The sequence below is a fragment of the Loxodonta africana genome, chromosome 2 (assembly GCF_030014295.1).
Source record: "Loxodonta africana isolate mLoxAfr1 chromosome 2, mLoxAfr1.hap2, whole genome shotgun sequence".
Taxonomy (NCBI): Eukaryota; Metazoa; Chordata; class Mammalia; order Proboscidea; family Elephantidae; genus Loxodonta; species Loxodonta africana.
The window spans coordinates 89,589,073-89,612,473 of record NC_087343.1 but is presented as its reverse complement, the minus strand read 5'-3'; the positions used below and the strand labels follow the sequence as shown (position 1 = coordinate 89,612,473).

General features: G+C 37.2%; 1 protein-coding gene across 1 annotated transcript in view; it reads left to right on the top strand.

Moving 5' to 3' along the window:
- Positions 1-23,401, top strand: part of EDIL3 (EGF like repeats and discoidin domains 3) — a 524,672-nt gene that overhangs the window by 111,643 nt on the left and 389,628 nt on the right. The window contains exon 2 of the mRNA XM_010588258.2: positions 22,190-22,318. Coding sequence (XP_010586560.1) covers positions 22,190-22,318 — 129 coding nt within the window. The remainder of the gene's footprint in view (positions 1-22,189; positions 22,319-23,401) is intronic.

The window sequence follows — 23,401 nt, the reverse complement described above, 5'->3', positions numbered from 1 at the left end:
TTAGAACTAGAGCCTCAATTTTTTCACCCTTTAAATGAGACTAACTACACAGTGTAGGAGCAGGTGGTGTCCGAAACCAAACCCACTGCCATCAAGTCGATTCTGACTCATAGCGACCCTATGGGACACACCAGAACTGCCCCGTAGAGTTTCCAAGGAGCCGCTGGTGAGTTTGAACTGCCAACCTTTTGGTTAGCAGCCGTAGCACTTAACCACTACGCCATCAGATGGTGTAGTACAGTAAAAACAAACAGAAAAAAAACGTCTGGTCTGCAGATCAGGAGACTAAGATTCCAATCAAAAATGTGCCACCATCTGGCTGGGTGACAAGTCACTACATTTCTGTTGTTTTTAAGTGCCATCAAACTGGTTCCAACTCATAGTGACCTTATAGGACTATAGGACAGAGTAGAACTGCCCGATAGGGTTTCCAAGGAGCAGCTGGTGGATTTGAACTATTGACCTTTTGATTAGCAGCCAAACTCTAAATCACTGCACCACCAGGGCTGGGTCATATTTCTAGACCTCCCTTTACTCATTTAAAAGCAAGGGAAATAGGTTATACAGTCTCTGAGGTCTTTTTTATCTCTGAAATTTTATGGATCTAATTCATGCTAAGTCAGAGGTTTATCTTATGAGATTTAAAATAAAATGTACACTAGTGAACATATGCTCAGAGAGTTAAATTGCTATAAAATGCAATTAATTCTTTATTGTTACCATTCTGGTGACTGTTGTGCTCTGATGTTCTCTCTCTTCTCTTTTTTTTTTTTTTGGTCTATTGTTAATTTTAACTGATGTACGGAGTTTCCAAAAATCAGTCACATTTCCAAAAATCAGCCAGAATTTGCAGTTCTGCCCTGTCCTATAGGGTCGCTACGAGTCAGAAATGACGCGAAGGCAATGGGTTTTTTGGGATTTATCAATATTATTAAATAAAATTATTTAAATTGACTCAAATTTTACTTAAAATTTGTAATGATATCCACAAAATGAATTTGGTATGCTGGTTTTATTTTTTTTCTAATAAACATTAACATCAATACATAATAAAACACTATTTCATGCTTTGCTTCAAGTTGTCTCTTAAAATTTGGAGAAATTAAGTTACAATATTAATGGAAAATGGTGAATGTAGAGAGGTTAAATGTTGACAGGTAAAAAATGATACAAAATATTTTAGCATGTTCAAACTCAAATAGGACTTTTTAAATCAGAAACTTAGCAATCTGAAGAAAAGAAGACGTGCCTCGAAAAATAGAAGCAATGGTACAAAGATAGTGGAAAAATAGGTCAGGCTCTTGGCCTAATTTTGACCATAAAGCATAGTATGTGTTGAACAAACTGGAAAGAATATTAACTAGCATCAGAATTATTATCAAGGAATGAATGATTGTGCAGGTATGAAACAAAGTGGCTTAACCTCCTCCCTCATTATAAAGACACAGGAATACAGGGAAATGGGTGTATACAACTACTTGGGGGCCTGATAGAAGGCAACACCATGGGACTGCCCACAGAAATAGAGCACATATTATGTAGTAGACAGTCTTTTAAGCATTTTATCAGTATTAACTCATATAATTTTCACTACAACCTTATCAGGTAACATTATTCTCCTTATTGTATACAGGTGGAAACTGAAGCACAGAGATGTTATGTAGCTAGAGTAAGTGGGAAAGTTAGATTTGAACCCAGGAATCTGAGTTCATCATTACCAAATTGGTGTTGCTCTCTATTCCAGGAGTAGAACCTGATTGTTCTGAAAGGATACCCCACCCCCTTGGCAGAGTAATTAATTCAGGAACTCAGATTTAAGGTCATAAGCATAAGACATTCCCATAAACATAAGTATTGGACCTGGATTATGCACAGTATATGTTTACGGCCTGTGATGGTTAATTTTATGTATCAACTTACCTAAGTTATAGTGTCCAGTCATTTGGTCAAATACTAGTCTAGATATTTTAATGAAGTATTTACATGTATTAGCGTTTAAACCAATTGGCCTTGAGTAAAGCAGATGGGAGAGGGTCAGTGAAAAAGAGGAAGACCTTCAATGAGATGGCTTGACACAGTGGCTCAAGCACAACTATTGTGAGGATGGTGCAGGACTTGGCAGTGTTTCATTCTGTTATACATAGGGTCGCTATGAATTGGAGCTGACTCAACAGCACCTAACAACAACAACAAAGCAGATTACCCTCCATAATGTGGGTGGGTCTTGTCCATCAGTTGAAGCATTTAAGCATAAAAATAGAGTTTTCCAAGGGAAATCTTCACACTATAAACAGACATCTTACCAGAATATATATATATATATATGTAAAACTGGTTCTTTTTCTCTAGAGATCCATAAGAGAGGGTCAATAAATACTGAGGGGAAATTTCCAAGTCTTCTGGAAAAGAAATTACTTTGCTCTTAACAGAGGCTGCTAATCAGAAACACTCTCTCCTAGATACTGTGGTTTGCGGTTGTGAGTCATGCTATGACCCTGATCTTTTTGGCACCTTCTGAGAAACCTTCTGAGACCTGCTGGAAACAAGCAAGGCCAAGAGAACTATAAACAAACACTGGCCACTCTAATGGCACCCCACCCTCAACCATCCTGAAGTCAACACATTTCCAAAATGACTCAAGAATGTAAACGCGACATGGTAGTCCTATACTCCATTTCCCTTAGGAAATAATCAAGTTATCCACAGCGCCAAATTTAAAACAAGAAAGTAATAATATATGCAGACCATGGTCTTGGGAAACATCTAGCTCAATTGGCATAACATAATTCATAAAGAAAATGTTCTACGTTTTACTTTGGTGAGTAGCATCTGGGATCTTACAAACTTGTGAGTGGCCACCCCTGGTTCCACCCCGTCTGGACCAAGGGAGAATGAAGAAAACCAAATGACAGAAGGGAAAGATGAGTCCAAAGGACTAACAGACCACGACTACCACAGCCTCCACCAGACTGAGTCCAGCACATCTAGATAATGCCTGGCTATCACCACTGATTGCTCTAACAGGAATCATAATAGAGGGTCCTGGACAGAAGTGGAGAAAAATGTAGAACAAAATTCTTACCAAAAAAGACCAGGTTTACTGGTTTGACAGACACTGGGGAAATCTCAAAAGTATGGCCCCTGGATATCCTTTTAGCTCAGAAACAAAGTCACTTCTGAGGATGACCTTTTAGCCAAAGATTAGACAGGCCCATAAAACAAAAGGAGGCTAAAGGGGCACACCAGCCCAAGAGAATGGACTAGAAAGGCAGGAGGGGACAGGAAAGCTGGTAATAGGGAACCCAAGGTCAAGAAGGGAGAATGCTGACTTGTCGTGGGGTTGGTAACCAATGTCATAAAACAATATGTATACTAATTGTTTAGTGAGAAGCTAATTTGTTCTGTAAACCCTCATCTAAATTACAATAATAAAAAAAAGTAATGCTACCTTTGTACATTTGCTAAAATAAGTATGATTTTCATAGTGCTATGAAAGACTCTTTCTCTTTTTTATGTTAAAGAGTTTTCCTGTAACAATCGCCACTTCTCTCTAAATGTTCATACTCAAGTTCTTTGGGGTTTCAGAGCACTTGGCACCCTACCATAGAATTATGGGTAGCTCGGTTGCTTAGAACATGGAATCAGTAAGCCTGGCATTGAAATTTAACTTTATTATTTAGGAATTGTGTTATTTGGGCAAGATTCTTAACCTGTTAACCCTCATTTTGCTCACTTGTGACATGCTAATAAGATTGCTGACATCATGTGTTATTTTGAATATTATATGAGCTAATATATATAAGTTAAGAGATACGCTTCCTGGTACATAGAAAATGTTCAACAAATATTCATATTGATATAAATAATTCTTTGAAAAATAAATGGAAACTATCTTCGAATTAAAAATTTGGCTTTAGCGTATGTTTCTCCTTTGATTTTTATAATAAGTCTGTGAGGTAGTTATAATTTTCATTTCTATCTTATACTTTAGGAAAACGAAGTTCAATAAACTATGTGGATTTAGAAAATTTTACCTAGGTGGTAACTAGAAGATTGTGAGTTTATGTCATTTGTTTTCTAGAATTTTTTAGTTGCTTCGTAATTCTCATAGAAAAGCACTATATTTTTCAAATAGAAATAATATCTTCCTTATTTAAAAAAAAAAAAAAACTATGTAAAAGCCTTTGTAAACTACAAAGTCTACGTGTGAAGTATTATCATTGCTGTAGTCTTTGATGCTTCTTGAACTTTTGACTTCCTGTCCTTAGACCAATGTAAATTGTATTGTTAGTAATTCCAGATATTTTCTCTTTTAGTTCAGGCACAAAACAAAACAAAAAAAAATTATTGAAATGAAAAAGAGAAGTTCTCAGACAAGCTTCTGAAAAAATGGCAGTAGCAGAGTATAATCAAACCTGAATCATTCCCCAGGTGAGATGTGACCTGTAATCCCTTTGATGGCAGTGAATTATGCCACCTTGCTAAAGATTTTCTATATTGACCCTGGAAATGCATCTAGATTTTATTAGGACAGTAAAGGTACTAAAACGGAATTCTATTCCCCATAGTATTAGAATGCAGCTGATTTAATAATTAAGTAATTACTTTAAAAAGCATGAGACATAATTTCATTGATCAAAGTGAAAGACTTGATAAGAGGTTTTAAATGAACATAAAATAGATTTTCTTTGCCAGAAGTAAACTAAATCTCAGTAGTTTACGGGCTTAAATCATATCACTAACCAGGAGCTTCGTGGGGGAAAATCAAAGGCGCATAAATCATTCACGTGGGATCCTCTGAACATCAGCTTTAGTTTTCTTTCTGCAATAAACTAAGTTCTTTTCATTATTTTAAGTGACAGTTAAAGGGCATTCTAAGTCCACATTAAAGTGCATATTAATAATTTGATATTTTTGAAGCCAGTCATTTTTGTCTATTTCTCTCCTTTTAGAAGATTCAAAAAATTTGAACTTTAAATAGATTAGATAAGATTCAGAGAATTAGGTAGACCAGGACTGCATCATAAGTTCGTGATGTAACTCTCACAACAATTAATGCTGCGTCTCGAAACTAGTAGTAGCACAGTGAATTTTCTTTGAATGCATGGTTGGATGGATGAGTAGGACTTTTTTCAGGTTTTGGCTGCATAAGTGATCCAGACTATTAGTTATGTTTCTATAATGTTTTCTTCTCTGCCTGTTGCATGGGTATCACCCCATCCTTTCTATCAAGTGCTAGGTCATACAATAAGGAACCAGATTACATGGGGCAGAATAGAGGTGACATTACTTGTTCCCTATGGAACTTTGGGTGAGTTACTCAACCTTTTTTTTTTTCCATTAATAGTCTTTTTAATCACCAAAACTGGTAATGATAATAGTGTAATGTCATCTGATTGCTGTGAAGTTTACATGAGATAATATCTAGAAAATGCTTAGAACAGCACCTATCATATAATTACTGTTCAATAGTTAGAGATGTTATTAATGTCATTATGTAATTTTGAAAATTAAATTAAGTGCACAGAAGTTAAAATATTAGCCTCTCTAGATAAGCATTCATCAAAATAAAATAGAATCAAAATTGATTTATGCATTCATTTTGCCAACAGTATTGTAAATTGATGAAGAGCAGCTCATAAGGTAAATATAAAATATCAGGATAGTCACTGATAAGTATCCTGTGTCCTCACGTAGGCCCATGAATTTCACAGCTATAGATAAACCTTGAAAGTTTACATCTGCTGTGTGACTCTGAGGAGAACAGGTTGTGATCATGAAGAGTAATATATTTCCTGCACCAAGTAAACATTAAGCATGCGTGGTCCATCATAATACTCACTAACCTCTGTTTCTTTCAGTTCAACTTTGGCAGTTATCGTTTCTGTTTCTACCTAGCTTGCTAATTGGATTTTTCAATGTTGTGAATTTTTAATTAAGTTTTTTTTTTTTTTTTTGGAAAAAGGAGTATGTATCATTTTAGAAAACATTAGAAAATAAAGATATTCAGAAACCACTATGACCTTGGTACCTAGGGATAGCCACTGGGGACTCTTTTGTATATATCCTTCTGGAGCTTTCTCTCCCGCATTCTAATGAAAGGAAGAGAAAGAGAGAGAGAGATGGAAAGATCAAGAGAGACCATATAGCACATAGTGCTTTTTCTGTTTAACAATGAGTTTTGACAGTAGTCAACAGCCTTTGTGCGTTGGCCCCATGCTTACAAATCCTGACGCTCTCCTGGAAAGAGGTATGCCAGGCTCAAGGTCAGGGCAGAAGGATGGAAGAGTATAGGAGCAGGGGCCAGGGCTTGGATGACAAGCCAGGTCATCTGAGACTTTTTAAGCATCTACTGATAGGTTTCTTGAGTTTCCTAATCCTAGGTCTGGGAAAACTGCCAACAGCAGTCACACTAACTTCTGGGCCAACACTCAGAATAGGATTAAAGACTTAAAAAGCCCCCAAATTTGTGTATCTTTTGGATTAGTTAAATAATGAAGCAGCAGATGATCCTTTATTATTTCTTCTCTGGTGACAAGAACTCAGGGTTTATCCTGTTAGAACCAACCTTGTAAAGTGCTCCAACTAGAGAGGAGCAAAAATCATATGTACACACTCCTTACAATAATGTAAATTAATTTGGAACTAGTCCTAGAGATACATTGTGAAAATATTCCAAATTGGGTTAGTATTTTTTGAAGGATATTAAGGATAGTAATAAAAATTTTGAAGCATATTTCCACTTCCAAGGTTATAGTCTTAGTACAAGTAAAAGTTGAGAAAGATGTTTGATGCATAATAGTTTGTAACAGGAAAAAAACTGAACCTCCTAAATGTCTAGTGGTATGGAACTGCAAATAGGTTATGGCACACTCATGTATCAGGATGCCATGTATTTGCTAAGCAGAATATAGTGATTTTATACTGCCCATCTCCAAGATACCCTGCAGAGGAAAAAAAAAAGTAGGTATGGAACACACACAGTTTCTGTCCACTTGTGTTAAAAAAAAAAAAGTTAACAGTTACAATAGTTACTTCTAAGGAATGAAAAGCAGGGAAGAGGGTAATATTTAAAGTTCATGCAATCACTTTTTAAAAAGTTTTTGCCCTTATTTGTCTTTGTTTCGGAGTTTAATTTTTTTATTAAAATGAGAGCTGAACAGAGAAAAGTTTTATAGGACATAATTTGAATTAATAGTCATTATAGCTGAGGTATGGGGTTATTGAGAATTGAATTTGTACTTTCTGTTTTCTATATTTTTGTAGTATTTGAACTGTTAAAAATGAATATAATATTTGTAGGATTAGGAAAAAAAATGTAGAATTTAAAAACAAGGCAGTATAAGTAGTGATTAACAGCCAAGACTCCTAAATTATACTGCTAGGGTTCAAATTCTGTGAATATAGACAATTTTCTTAGTGTTCTGTAACAATAAAAGTACTTGGGTCATACATAGTAGATTCTCAATAAAACACAGTTGTTATTATCATGGTTATCCTAAAACCTAAGGGAGAAACTTTATGTTCAGAGCAATTTTGTGTGCAATGCAGATTGGGTTAACAGCAGTGTGGCCACCATCTCACAAATAAGGATTATCTGAAAGAACCAAAAAAAACCAAACCCACTGCCGCCGATTCAATTCCGACTCATAGCCACCCTGTAGGCCAGAGTAGAACTGCCCTGTAGAGTTTCCAAGGAGCACCTGGCAGATTCGAATTGCTGACCTTTTGGTTAGCAGCCGTAGCACTTAACCACTACACCACCATGGTTTCCAAGTGGATCACATTATTGGAGTGTCTGAAATGTTCACTTCATTATTTCAAATCTGAACTCCCTTATACTTAAATTATCATTAATGAACCACTTTACTTTCATGATAGGTATGATCGTATATTTTTCTGGGCATAATGCTGATTCAGAGAGGATTGGTCTTCACACAGAGAAAATGCACAACTGCCTATGTTGCTTAAAGTGTCCTTCATAAGGAAAACAACCAACCAAACAAAAAAACAGTCATAAGTAACGTACTGCAAAGCTGTTCGTTACCCCCTTCATAGCTCTGTGTCAGTGAGTCACTGATCTACATCCACCACTTGATAGGATTGTTGTAGAGGGATAGTCAACTCTTCCTAACCAAATCGTAACTCAAATACTCTACCTCAGGCTTCTAAAAGCTCCATGTAGGGATTTCATCTTTTTCACATGATCTTTTGTTGTCATTACTGTACTTCTTTTGATAAGAAAGCATATATATAAGTACATTTAAATATATATGTGACATTCATTCCACATATTGAACCTACTCTGGACCAGGTATTGTAGTAGGACTCCCATACTTCACTCAGAGATTCATATGCTGTGGTCATCCACAAAGTTTTTTATGTAAGATTGGAAGTAATATGAACTCGTTCTGAAATAATCAGACCCTAGAGAGTTGGAATCGAGTCGACAGCAACAGGAGAGACTTATTTATTTATCTATATCATTAACCACACCCCCCGCCTCCCCAAAAAAACTGTTGCTCCTGAGGAACCCTGGGTGGTGTAGTGGTTAAGAGCTACAGCCACTAACCAAAAGGTTGACGGTTCGAATTCACCAGGCTCTCCTTGGAAACTCTATGGGGCAATTCTAATCTGTCCTATAGGGTCTCTATGAGTTAGATTTGACTCAACGGCAACAGCTATATGGTTTTTGGTTGCCATTGAGTTCTTTCCAAATCATAGCGATCCTATAGGACAGTAGAACTACATCATTGGGTTTCCAAGGAGTGGCTGGTGGATTCGAACTGCTGACCTTTTTGGTTAGCTGCTGAATGCTTAACCACTGCACCGCCAGGGCTCCATCTATACCATTAGGGAACCAATACATCAATAATACATTTTTGCAGTGTAGTATATTATAGGATCTGACAGCTATCATTGTTGCCTTCTCTGCAATAATAAGCATTGCCACACTGGGGGAAGAATGCATTATACTAAGGGAAGGTTACAAACATGTTAACTGCAGACCAAAACCTGGCATTATTCTCATTTTTGCAGGAGAATCAGGTATTCAAATGCTAGGGGGATTAGTTCAAGAGGTGGAAGAACTTATCCAAACTTGGATAACCGAACCCAATATATAACCATAGTAAGTAATTGACCACTAGGCAGAGAATGAAAACAACTTTTAGAAGATAAATCGAAATAAGGAAAATGGGGTGAAGGACACTATCCCACATGCTTCCTGTGTGTCAATCCAGCTTTTGCCATTTGTTATTCTATGCCTTTGGGTAAGTTTTGTAACATTGGTAAACGTCAAAAGTAGGTAAAATGAGGCATATTAATAATGTCAACAAGGTTTATCGTAAGAAGATTATGGGGATTACATGAGACAATACCCATAAAACACTCAATATCATGCTTACCACATAGTTATATATAAAATATTGGCTATTATTACCATAAAATAATGAGATGTTGTAACAGGCTAAATGATACAATGCGCAAATTCAAGAGTAGATGAAATTTGGAAATTTGGGCAAGCAGGTAGTTGCTATCAGAAATGTTTTTCAGGAACAGGTATGATATTAAGGCATGGTTTTAAGCCTCGGGAAACCCTGATGACACAATGGTTAAGTGCTATGGCTGCTAACCAAAAAATTGGCAATTTCCTTAGAAACTCTGTGGTGCAGTTCTACTCTGTCCTATAGGGTCGCTATGAGTTGGAATTGACTTGACGGCAGTGAGTTTTTTTTTTTTTTTTTTTAAGCCTAAAGATAGCGGAGAGAGGGGAGAGTAGAGAAGAAAGTTGATGCAGCAGTGGTTCCAGATCTTTGTTGTTCCCCAGCTCTGAGTGGATAGGCGATATCCCCGTCAGCGTTAGTGTCGCAGCAAGGCAGTCAGGTCAGAACAGAGCTACGTGGGGCTTGGGATAGGGCATTTCCCAAGAGCTGCTACATTTTGAGTCCCATACCCCCAGATGATTTTTACATGCACCCCATCCCCACTTCTTATCCAAGAATCACTGATAAAATTGTGTAGACAGTAACTCAGCCAATGAGAAAAGAGATAAATATGGTCAGAATCTCACCAGTGGCAGGGATAACCTGATGCTAGGTTCTGAGCGTGGGATTAAACCAAAACCGCATATGTATCAGAGTAGAACTATGCTCCATAGGATTTTCAGTGGCTGTAATCTTACAGAAGTAGACCACCAGGCCTTTCTTCTGCAGTGCTAATGGATGGACTGGAACGACCAACCTTTCTGTTACTAGCTGAGCACAAATCCTTTGCACCATTCAGGGACTTAAGCACTGGGTTCCACTAACCAAACCCACTGCCCTCGAGACGATTCCGACCCATAGTGACCCTATCGGACAGAGTAGAGCTGCCCCATAGAGTTTCCAAGGAGCACCTGGCGGATTTGAACTGCCAACCTCTTGATTAGCAGCTGTAGCACTTAACCACTACGCCACCAGGGTTTCCAAAGCATTGGGTTAGAGCTGCGTAAAACCTTCCTCTTTTTATGTTTGGGTTGATCTAGGCACTAGGCATGAGCTGGAAGGTATCAGATGATCACAAAATGAGGGCAGGAGAGATGCAAAGACTCAATACCAGGTAAGGCCTCACAGTGTGTGATCCAATGTAGAACTGAGACTTTTGATATGATAGAAGCAATGGGTTTCTGAATGAATTCATACTCTCAAAGAGTTGTCCATTTCTGTGCTTAATAGCTTTTTTTAGCAAGTCATAATTCTATTTGACAGGCCGGAGGGGTAACAGAGTCCCACTTCCTAAGTACTTCCCTGGTCCATTTAGTATAAAAGCACTAATATTCTAAATGGACTTCCATTAAGGCTTCCGGATCTCTGAAGAAAGGGCACTTTGCTTCCGTTCTTAAAATTAAGTCGTTCCCTGTAAAGATGCTAATTGGAGTGTTAACAGCAATAACCTGATACCTGTTGAAAACCAAGAGGACAGCAAGAACACGCATAATTTCTGATTTCTGCTGAGTTAATTGCTTAGCTGCCTTTCCTTGTTAGGCACTCTCTCACATTAGGAAAACACATTGGCCATCTAGCCATTAAATCTGAATAACAGATTCCATGTTTGTTAAAAGAATTCAAGAGCTCCTTTGTTCTCATGTTTATCAGTAAGCATCTCTATAGATGGGTTCCCTCTCAAAGTGATTAATGTTCCTGCTCCTTAAGGCTGTTTAGGCTGAGGATAAAAGATTTAAATTCTGAAATTTTGGAGACTGTCTTGAATTAGAGCATCCAGTAGCTACTTTATTAAGCATTTTTATGTGAAAATATTTCTCTAAGAGGTGAACATGACATCATTTTCTTTTTACAAAATTTAATTAAGATGTAAATCTGACGTTTTAGATATGACTTCCATTCCATTAATTTACTGGGTGTCTACTGATTAGTTTTAGTTGCAAGAGGACCCTTTTTGATATTTGTGGTGCTTTTTTTTTTTTCCTCCAGCCACCAAATGGATAAATGTACACAGTCAGGTTTGGTGTCATCATTTATAAACATGTTATGTACTGAGATGATTGACTTTAAAATCTTGACAATAAATACTTGAGACTGAATTCAAAACAGTAAAATATAGTTTTTTACATAATGTAGTTTGAAAGTAAATGATTCTACTGCTGCCTTAAATGACGACTTTTTAACAAAATTAGAGATAAATATAAAACTAGGCTTCACAATTTTATTTTTGTAATTTTATTGTGACACATCCAGTCTGCCTAAAAACTCCATAAAATGGGCTATCCAGAGATTACCAAATGTCCTGTTCTTCCTTTGGGTCATTATGCTTAATAAATGGTCAATTTAGTAGACTTATTTTAGACTCATTTTCCTTGAAGGTTATTTTCAATTGTGCTTGACCAGCTTTACAGTCAGAAAATCCAAAATTCATGGCCTAAATAAGTAGACCTTGTGAAACTTCCACAGCAGGACATGGCAACGACTTTTATCTTCTGTGTGTCACCTGATTGTTTTTATAGTCAGTGTGAGTTTGTGTTGTTGACAAGGATTGATGGACCGAGTGTTACCATCCTGATGTGCCGCATAATTTATATACAGCAGCCAAATTCTCTCTCTTAGCTTGTCGTTTGCCATCAGCAAAAGAACTGCAATAGTCTCTGAAAGAACAACTCACTGGGTTTGCAATTTTGCATAATCTGAGAGTATAACATTCAATAAGCTACTTTATGCATTTTTTTTTTCAAAAAAATCAGAAGCTGTTATGTGTCATTTTTTCCTGTGCACTGTTGACCCTCACCACCCCTGTCTGGTAAAACCTCAAGTCTGGACCAGCTGTCTACCCCAGGCCTGAGCTTGCTCCAGCTCTTGAGCTCTTAACAAATGCACGGTTAGGTACATGGGCCGTTAGAAATTTTTTTCCCCAAACTTAACAGGGCTCTCAGTGCTTCCCTTCATCTTTTTTCTGTTTCTTCAGGCTGCAGGCAGCCTCCTATTTTCTGCAGCTGCGGAGCAGGATCCCAAGTCTGGCCTGCCTAACTGTGGCTCTTAAGCACAATGGTATATTCTGTATAACAAGCTGTTAATACTTAGTCTAACTATTAAAACAATTGTTAGCAGACTTTATTTCTAAGTACCCACTCTTTCACACCGCTCCAGACTGGCGTCTACCCGCACTGCTCCTGTGAATGTATCCTTATCCAGGTCACCAAGGACATCACCTTTCCTAAAATGAATCAACACTTCAGCTGTTCATTAATCAGAGCTCTTCGTGATGTACGACACTGGCGCTCAAACTCCCTCTTGAAAAATACCCTCGTTTTAGTTTCTGCAACTTCACACACCTTTTCTTCTTCAAAAATTTTTTGCCTCTAAATGGCTTCCATTTTCAGCTCATTTTTAAAATTTTAGTGTTTCTCAGGATTTTTTAGTTCATGTTTAAAATGTTGGACACTAAAAAAAAAATTTTAGGTACAGGGAAGAATTTGGTAAGAAGATGAAATGGTTACAAACTTCAGAGAGTTCACGGTCCAGGAATATGTGTCCACTTACAGGACACTTTTCCATATACTCCTCCCAGAATTTTTTTTTCCTTCCCATGATTTAATCATCGTATCTATGCTAATTTCTCTATTTCTAACCCAAATCTTCCTTTCCATAATCGAATTCATAAAGCCAGTTTCTCACTGACTATCTCCTCATGGGTGTCCATAGGCACTTTAGTCCAAGCGTCTCTAAAACTGATTCTTCACCCCACACCACATCTGATTCTTACTCTGTGGTTTCTATCAAAATAAAAGGCATAGGTTTCTGCTGAATTTTGAAATACGGGTTTCATCTTTGGTTCTTTTCATTTACTTCTACCATCACATCTAGTCAAACATGAGACCTGTAAATTCTGCCTCCCAAAATATCTCTTAGAATCTACCTCTCTGCATTTCTTCTGGATATTCTAATACAGCCAGAATTTCCTTGTGTCAGAATAACCCTTACAGCCTCCTAACTTGCCTGCCACACTCAGATTTGCGTGGGTGAATTATCTAATGTCCAAATCATGTCACTCTTCTGCTTTACAGCAGAAAACAGTTGTTCTTTATACTCAAGAATGCCCAAACTCCTTGAAAGTGTCCTAAGAGGTACTGCATATCCTGACCTCAGCCTATTTTTCAGTCTTGTCTCTTGCCATGTTTTCTTTACTCCTTTCTTTCTAGTCAAGCTGAGTTTCTTCCTGTTTCTTAAACACATGCTTTATTTCTTCTCTCAGAATTTGCACATACTGTTCCCTCTACCTCGAATCTTTTGTCCCACTTCATCGCCTGGCTGGTTTCCAAGAATCTTCTAGTCTCTGCTCTGGGAAGGCTTGCCTAACAGGTATGCCTTTGGTGCCTGCCCTCTTTCTGTGGCATGTTATCACCATGTGCTTCCTCTCAGAGAGCCCTCATGTCCAGTGGTAACTGCCTAGTCACACACTTGTGTGTCCTCTAAGACTTTAACGCGTATTTGTCTGTCATGGGCCCCATCGTATGCTCAGCAATGATCACATCATCACATTTAATGACACATAGATGGGCTTCAATAATTATTAGCTGAATAACTTCCTCATAGGTAGAGAGAAGTCGTCAAAAAAGTATTCGGGAATTCTACTATAAGGTTGAATTTTTTTGTAATTTCTAAAATTTCAACTGATTATTTTAGTAAGTATTCAATATATGTTAATATTAAATAGTAGCTATCCTATTCTCCTAAGGAGCCTTAGTGGCACAGTGGCTAAAGCACTTGGCTGCTAGCTGAAAGGTTGATGGTTCAAACCCACCAGCCGCTCCGTGGGAGAAAGTTGTGGCAGTCTGCTTTAATAAAGATTGACAGCCTTGGAAATCGTATGGGGCAGTTCTACTCTCATACTGGTTTGCTATGAGCCGGAATCAACTCAGTGTTTTGTTTTGTTATGTTATCCTATTCTCCCTAACCTCATGATGTGGCCATTGTAGCCTGAAAGTGAACTTTTATTTCATAACTCGTACTGCACTAACAAAGAAAGCTAGTCAGATAAACACCCTCCCTCATTTGCCCCTTTCTCAACTCAAGGCAGGAAAATACAAACTAACTTCTTCCCCCATTGCTTCCTCTTTCCTTCCCTTTCCCACTGCCTCCCTCCTTTCTTACTATTCTTATTTTCTGCTATTATTTTTCCTTCTCTTTTGATAAATTAAAATCTTTGAGAAAGAGCTTTTTAAAAAGTACTGAGGTCTGGGTCCCACCCCCAGTGATTCTCATTTAATTAGTTTGGGCATCAGGAATTTGAGAAGCTCTCCAAGTGATTCTAACATGCAACGAAGTTTGAGAAGCACTGGGTTAGATCATCCCTAATGATCCTTTTAATTCTAAAAGCGCCAAGTTTTGTTATTTTAAGGGACTCTACAGAACTTTTTTTTAAATACAAAATGTGCCAAAAGATTTTCGTTCAGAATGCTAGCGCCCAAAATATTTTTGTCTTTTTATGACATCTGCCTTGATTGAAGCTATTAGGATGTAAAATTCAAATAGTCAACACTGAACTATTGTTCCTGATTTTCTTCTAATTCTCCACAGTCCAGTGTGCCTTTGGCATTTAGAAAGTTATCTAAAAAGAAAAATACATTCAAAAATAGTGAAATAAACCACTGGCTAACAGTCGAGAGACTCCCTGTTCTAAATCACCGTTAGCATAGTTCTAAATAATTCTGAATATAAAAAATTTCTTTATTTGATGTGTGTCTTCCGTGGCTAAATGTGGTTATTTTGGGGCTCCACTGAAACCAAAATTATATGGTCTTTTGTTATAAGGATGCCCAGTGATGTGCCAATAAAGTGTCAGATCCTAACAGTACAGATAAACATTCCTATTGGCATTTTTGTCTTCCCATTTCCTTCTCTACTTCTACTAATTGCATTATGGCGTACAGTATCAACTAGAATTTGTTTTTAAATGACATATGAAAACGAGTATCAGATCACACTTTTTCACTTGTAAATTTTTTGAAATTTAAAATGGCCACACTCATAAGCTTTAGTTTGTGAGAGAAGCCTTTAAAATAAAGATCCATGTATCAAACTCAGTAGAATACACAACAACTGAGATTTCAGTTCAGGCAATCCCTGGGTTATGAACATCTGACTTGTAGACAACTCGTACATAAAAACAGGCTGCTATTATATTAAAAATTTGAGTTAAATAACAATGGTTCTTAATAACGAATGTAGGTAATATTTCGTGATGCTCATGAAAACATTGTGGTTTGGCAGTATTTCTTAAGTATTTTATATGCATGGAAAGGTAGAATAAACACTATATGCTAAGACAGACATTTGACTAACTGATGCTAAACAAGAACTATATGTTTCTGTTCTGACTTACCTACAAATTCAACATAAAGACAGACTTAGAAACGGATCCTGTCTGTAACCCGGGGACTGCCTGTATTCAATACAAGTGGTCTCTCAAGAAGCACCCAAGTAAATTGAGGGACCCATTGTTGATTCAAAAAGTGACATTTATCTTGTTCTGCACAGTTTCTCAGGCAGTAAGTCAAAGGATATTAACATTTTCTGTGAGTTGTAGTCATTGAGTATGCAGATTCTCACGAACTTTATCTCATCTTAACTAGAGTTATTGCTCACTTGTGTACTAAAGTTGGCTCATTTTGCCAAGTATTCTGTTCACACATTGTTCAAATTCTGACTTGTACAATTGAAGGCAAAGTTTTTATTTTTGTTCTTTTTTTTTTTAATGAAATGGTAGGAATATAGCTGCCAAGTTCAATGGGAGAGCAATAAATTGAAGACAAATTTGTAATGCCCAGATCTGCACTGTCATGACTATGGAGGATGAATTTAAAGGGTCTGTGTTTTATCTCCTCACATATGCATACGTATCGCAATATTCTTACCATCTAATTTGTGGCGATATTGAAGAAATTAAATCATATATTTGTGAAGTATCATGCTTGAGTGATACACTACCGCTTTTTTGCTTTTAATTTTGCATCTGTATACAAATTTGTTTACAGAAATAGAGGGGGGCAAAAATGAGGGTGCAGACATATTCTAGGTGGCTGCCTAAAGGAACAGAGAAAATGGAGAAGTATGGAGTCATTCAAATAAATTCTTAATATATTATATTATTATGTAAATGCATTAATACATTCACAGTACTGTGTAAACACATTAATACTGTATGTAAAAATATCAATTAATGTATAAATACATCAACATGCAAATACAATATGTTTTCAGTAGGTAGTTGATACATATAAAGGATAAGCTTAGCAGCAATGCCCTTGATTATTAGGAGGACAGAGGATCAGATATGGAGCTTTAAATTATAAATTGGCTTCTATTAGAATTGTGTTGTTGACAAAAACAATTAGTGACATTTTGTTATTGTGTACTCATTACACTGGCTTCCTTTCCATTCCTTGAATTCATCACTCTCTTGACTCTCTCTAGAGCTTCACACTTGTCTCCTCTGCCTGTAATGTTCTTCCTTAGCTTCTAACATGACTGGCTCATGCTCATAGCCAAGTTTCAGCTCAAGTGGTACTTCCTCAGAGAAGCTTTGCTTGACTCTCTTTCTGAAATATTCAGTTCTATTCATTGTCTTTCTCATCAATCTGGCTTTTTTTCTTTCATGCCTTTTATTATAGTGGGTGACTACCTTGCTTATTTATTTGTGAGCTTTTCATTATCGATCTCCCCCACTACAATATAAGCTCTAAGAGGGCAGGTATCTTATATGTCTTCTCCTCAACTGTACTCCCAAGGTTTAACTTGTTGCTGGTACATGAATGTGTGATGAATGAATCAGCGATTCTCTGATCTGTGAACTAGATGCAGACACTAACATATAAAGAAAACTGAACACATAACCATCTGAGAATTTCCATGTCAATGACATAAATCAGCTGTCCTGTTCCCCTTATTCCCAGAGCACTGCCAATGTAGAATTTTCTCCCTCACATAGCATTAGATGTTGTTGCATAGACTGAGCTCACGGAAAAAGCACAACCACAACCATAAAGGTACAGATTTTATTTGTGTGTGTGTGTATGTGTGTGTTATCTTATGCAGTGCTATACAATATTCTATAGGTGCATAGTACTTTGCTATCTAAGTTAAAAGATCATGGATTGTAAACTGATAATTAAGTGAAGTAAGACAGTCCCTGAATCCCTTTGAACATGAGGTGACTAGCAATAGGAAGAGGGTCAGTGAAAAGAATAAAGCCATCCCTGAATACCTGCAGACTCATCCCAGTCTGATCAGAACTCTGGAGAACAGGTGGAAAGAGAAGGCAAACAGTTAAATTTAGCCTTCAGTGATTTCTTGCCTCTGGGAAAAATAGTTGCTTCATTCTATTGCCAAAAGGAAAATCAACATCAGCTTCATTTGCCCGAGTCTGCCATAAACTGCAGGTGGAGTATAAAACATAGTTAGATTCAAATTAAACGCATCTGTCCTAGTCTAAAGTAGGTGAGGCCAGCCAGCCAGGAAACATCAAGTCTTAACGTTGCTCACAGATTACACTGTGCAGAGGTATATTTTAGGAGCCTGCTGACGGTAGCATATAGAACTATGAAATCTTGTACTGTCCTATTTTCCTATATTCAGACTTCCTTCTAGTACTGGTTGCCCTCTTAGATTTAAAAGACTCTACTAACATATCCACTGGGGAACAGAGAGACAAAAACACTGATATGAAGTCCAGGAGTCTTTTGCAATTTAATCACGATTTCTTACCTGAGTTGATGCTTCCTGAGATTAATTGAAATTACAGGGACTTAGAAGACTCCTTGGTACATTCTAATTAGACATGGAATTCTAACCTTGAAGTTTGTTTCTACTGAAGACATCAGCCTATTTCTGTACTACCTACTGAAATAATGGGTGTGGACAGAAAATAACAGGCTAAGATAAGATGGTTTTGAGCAAAATAACTGTATAACTTGCCCAAACCAGGACACTTTTGAGAGTGAAAGGGGGTTGTGGTACCCATGGAGGTGCTCTGCCCTGATACCACTTCAAAGAAGGACATGCTGTTCAGCTGCAAGGAATGCAGTTAGCTGACAACCTCCGTTTGTAGCAGCTTCAGGCAGGATTCCATGTTAGCTTAGCACCTCAGTCAGCCTGGTCAGCCCCCATCCACTGATGGAACATGATGAGGGTCCCCGTGCTTGTCCATGTCTGCCATAGAGGGGTTTCCTCTAAAAAGGGTACACTTTTCTCTGAAGCTTCCTCCTTGGGTTGCTGAAGACTCTCCCTGATCAATCCTACTTCTAATTCCCACTTTCTTTCCTGAGGTTTCCGAGCTGCATCATAGAATGAAGGCTTCCTTGTCCATTTCCGCTTCTTCCACATTTTATCATTCTCAGGCATTACTTCTCAAAAACTATCACACCCTACTTATATTGTCTTAACATCTGCTTTCCAGAGAATCCATATGATTCAGGGATGCTATTAATAGTTCAGCATAGGTACAACAGGTTTAAACCTGGCCCTATGGTCACCCTAATTATGTCTGAGGGGCTTCTGTTCTTCAAACTCTAGTTCACGTTCAGGGCCATAACTTTTCTTTCTGCTGGCGTTGTTCACCTAATACATTTGCACCTGGGGACCTTTATTAATCTCAAGCAGAACTTGACATACTAAACCCTAATTGAGTAAATTGAATATTTATGTTGTAGTTTTCAGCACTAATTTCCTTCTTTTTCTACTTTGAATGCTGTTCTTCCTTTGTTCTCACTTACTTGGTATGCCAAAGAAGCTATCATCTTCACTCTCCTCTCCCCTCTTCTGTCCTTTTTCTACTGTACTCTAATGACTGTCACTGGAATGCATCGTTTACATTCAAAGTTACCAATCCATGTTGCAGCAAAACCTCTTCAGTACCATACCTGTTCATTCAATACCTTATTGAACATTTACACGTCAGATGTCCCAGAGACTTCTCAAACAACAGTTATTTTAAACCCAGTGTTATTTCCTTATGAAAGTTGGCTGCTAGTATACAAACAAGAGCTTTAGAAATCAACTCAGATTCCTTACTTCCCCTCAATTCCCACCTCAGTTTGGTCACAATGTCATCTTGATCCTACCTTGTAAATTTTGTTCAAACCGGTACCTCATTTTTGCCTTTCAAAAAGACACTGAGAGTAAACATCAATGATGAGGTAAAACTCGAAGGCAATGGGTTTGATTTGTTTTTTGTTTTATTCACAAGTTTTAGATTGTATAAAAAAAGTAGACATAAACAAAAAGAAGAACAAAATGTACAAGGACAGGAGAGAAAAGTCAAGTCAGCTAAACAACAGCTGGAATCTACAAAATATAATGAAAACTGAACAGAGAGCCCTGTATCATTTTGACCACAGAAGCATTATATGACTGGTAAACACACCTGGTAGAAAAGGAACTAGATTTACTTTTATGTAGAAAGAGCAGGACAGATGCCAAGAAAGGTTTCTTAGGACCTCAAACACTCCCCGTAATAATAGGATAATCGGGGCCAGAATGCACTCCATGTTTCAGCCATGCTAAATCCTTTGATAGTCCAAAAATATACTCATTCATTTATTCATTCACTTGAAGGCATTCTCTAAGATTTGTCCTATTGTTAATGTAGTATTTTTATCCATCATCTTAGTATGGCTAATGACTTGCTATATTCATTTGCCTAAAACTTAAACTAGTATTTTCATTTTCTTAAAATGTAAAAAATGTCAATCTGGGGTACAGGTGAAATAATTCATTTGACAGTTCTTATAAATGTATAAAGTTCCTCAGGAATACAGTATAGGAAACTGGGGCCCGAATGCCTTTTGAAATCTTGAAAAATCTCATTTTTTTTTTTAGTCCAGGAGGTGGCACTTTCATCTATAAAACCAGTTGTTTCATTGCGACCCATGTGTGTCAGAGTGGAACTGTGGTCCGTAGGGTGTTTCAGTGGCTGGTTTTTCGGAATCATATCACTAGGCCTTTCTTCTGAGGTGCCCCTGCTTGAACTTCAATCTCCAACCTTTTGGTTAGCAACTGAGTGTGTTAACCATTTGCACCAGCCAGGGATCCCCTTTCGTCTATGAAGCTCTCTTAAAATCTGTATGAGCTTTTATAAATCTGATTCATATTCTCTCTGTGTAGTAAAACTTCACCCACATTCTGACTGAAGCCCACTTTACACTCCAGGTTTTATCACTACCGCTTTGGACGTGTCAGGCTGCTCTGAGACAATACCCTTAAGATTTCAAGAAGCCCTCCTGTTTAGCTGAGAGGACCTTTTAGGTCCCACTTTAATTCTTTAGGAGTCCCTGGATGGTACAGATGTTTAACACACTTGGCTGCTAAACAAAAGGTTGGAGATTAGAGTTCACCCAGAGGCACCTTAGAAAAAAGACTTGGTGATATATTTCCAAAAAAGTTAACCATTGAAAACCTTGTGGAGTACAGTTCTACTCTGACACACAAGGGGTCGCTGTGAGTTGAGTTGACTCCATGGCAACTTGTTCTGATTATTTATTGAAGTAATTCTTAAAATCAGAGATATCTAGGTCAATCTTCTTTAACAAATTAGACAACATTTTATTCACATGTAATGAAAAAGCTCCAAACTGAATTAATAATTTAGAATATGAAATGTTTGAATTATAAACCTTAATTTTTTTTTAATTGTGCTTTAGGTGAAATTTTACAGAGCAAATTAGTTTCTCATTAAACAATTAATACACATATTGTTTTGTGACATTGGTTATCAATCCTGCAAAGTGTCAACAATCTCTCCTCGACCTTGAGTTCCCCATTTCCATTGGTCTGGCTATCCTGTCCCCTCCTGACTTCTCATCCTTGTCCCTGGGCTCGTGTGCCCATTTAGTCTTGTTTTGTTTTGTGGGCCTAACTGTTGGCTGAAGGGTGAACCTCAGGGGTGACTTCGGTACTGAGTTAAAAGATGCCTGGGAGCCATATTCTCCGGGTTTCTCCCGTCTCTGTCAGAACAGTAAGCCTGGTCTTCTTGTGAGTTTGAATTTTGTTCTACATCTTCCTCCAACTCTGTCCAGGATCCTCTGTTGTGATCCATGTCAGAGCAGTCAGTGGTGGTAGCTGGGCCCCATCTAGTTGTGCTGAAAGCAGTCTGGTAGAGGCTGTTGTAGTTGCGATCCATTTGTCCTTTGGGCTTATCTTTCCCTTGTGTCTTTGGTTTTCTTCATTCTCCCCTGCTCCACATGGGGAGGGACCAGTAGAGTAACTTAGATGACTACCCCCAAACTTTTAAGACCTCAGATGCTATTCACCAAAGTAGGATGTAGAACATTTTCTTTGAATTATAAACTTTAATTTTTACCTGGCCATGTACCATCTGGGAAACCCTGGTGGCGTGGTGGTTAAGTGCTATGGCTGCTAACCAAAGGGTTGGCAGTTCAAATCTACCCGGCACTCCTTGGAAACTCTATAGGGCAGTTCTACTCGGTCCTATAGGGTCTCTATGAGCCAGAATTAACTCAACGGCACTGGTATATACCATCTCTCTTAAAAGCACATGGTTTCAAATGGGTCTTGCATACTTTATCTGTCTATCTCAGTACAACGACTGACTGTCTAAGGAACATCCGTGGGTATGAGAAATAGTAAGTTTCAGTGTCCAAGACCAAAAAAAAAAAGTAAGTCTCTATTTCTTTAACCCTCAGGTGATATTTGTGATCCCAATCCGTGTGCAAATGGTGGTATCTGTTTGCCAGGATTGGCTGATGATTCCTTTTCCTGCGAGTGTCCAGATGGCTTCACAGATCCCAACTGTTCTAGTGTTGTGGAGGTTGGTAAGTGCAAGATTTAAACATTTTGGTAGTTATCCTTTTTGTTTTACGAATGATGACAGATTTCCTTGGGGTTCATTTTGGGTAATCCAAATAAGATTATTTTATGTTACTAAAGTAGTTTACTGCATCATAAAAAAAAAGGACTGTCAAATTTTAGCATTACTAATTTATACTTAAATTATATTTTTATTACTTACATTCTAAAATAAATCTTTTTTTTTTATATTTTTAGTGATTAACATTATACTTAAAGGCTTTACAAATAATACTTGGATGTAATAAATTCCTTTTATCTGTAATATGAATATAAATTTAAAATTTTATTCTTACTGGAAAATAAACCCCAAATGAATTTATTCAAGTTAGTCACTATATGTGAAATAGGATTTAATTACTGCTAATATCCATTATTTTATAGATGTTCTAATCATACTTTTCTGAGAATATAAATACATGAAAGAAGATGATATTCCAACTGCAATGATCTTTCAAGTCTTTTCAAAAACTTTGCTTTGCAGAAATTCATTAGAGTCGATGATCATGTTGAAAATGTTTTTTCATCTTTAAAGTGCTTCTTTGGCATGCAGAGTTATGGATTCAGGGTAACTTTCATAATTTCCAAATAACTCTTCATTAAGGAAATAGCTGTACTTTAAAATAATTTAACACTGTGTAAATTTTTATAGAAATTTTCTCTGATTGAAGATAATTCCATAATTAAGTTTGAAAAAATTTCTGTATTTTTCCACATCAGTATCAAGAAGAGTACAAAATGACTATATATGTTCAGTACAAGAAAACCAAATAAGTTTTGTATTAAAGTTCTGCCCACCAGCATACACACTGGAAAATGTGAAGATTTCAAGAACTTTGAAAAATAGTTTTGAAGAAAAGTAATAGTGTAGGAGTTAGTTTGAGTTACCCATCATTATACAAATGTGCCTAACCAAGTATTTTATGTATATAGCTATCGATTGAATGAATGAAAGGATTATGAAATAAAACCATTAACTTGCCATTATTGGCCACCAGTTATTAAAAAAAAAAAAATTTTTTAGTTATTAGATTTTAGTATATTTTTAA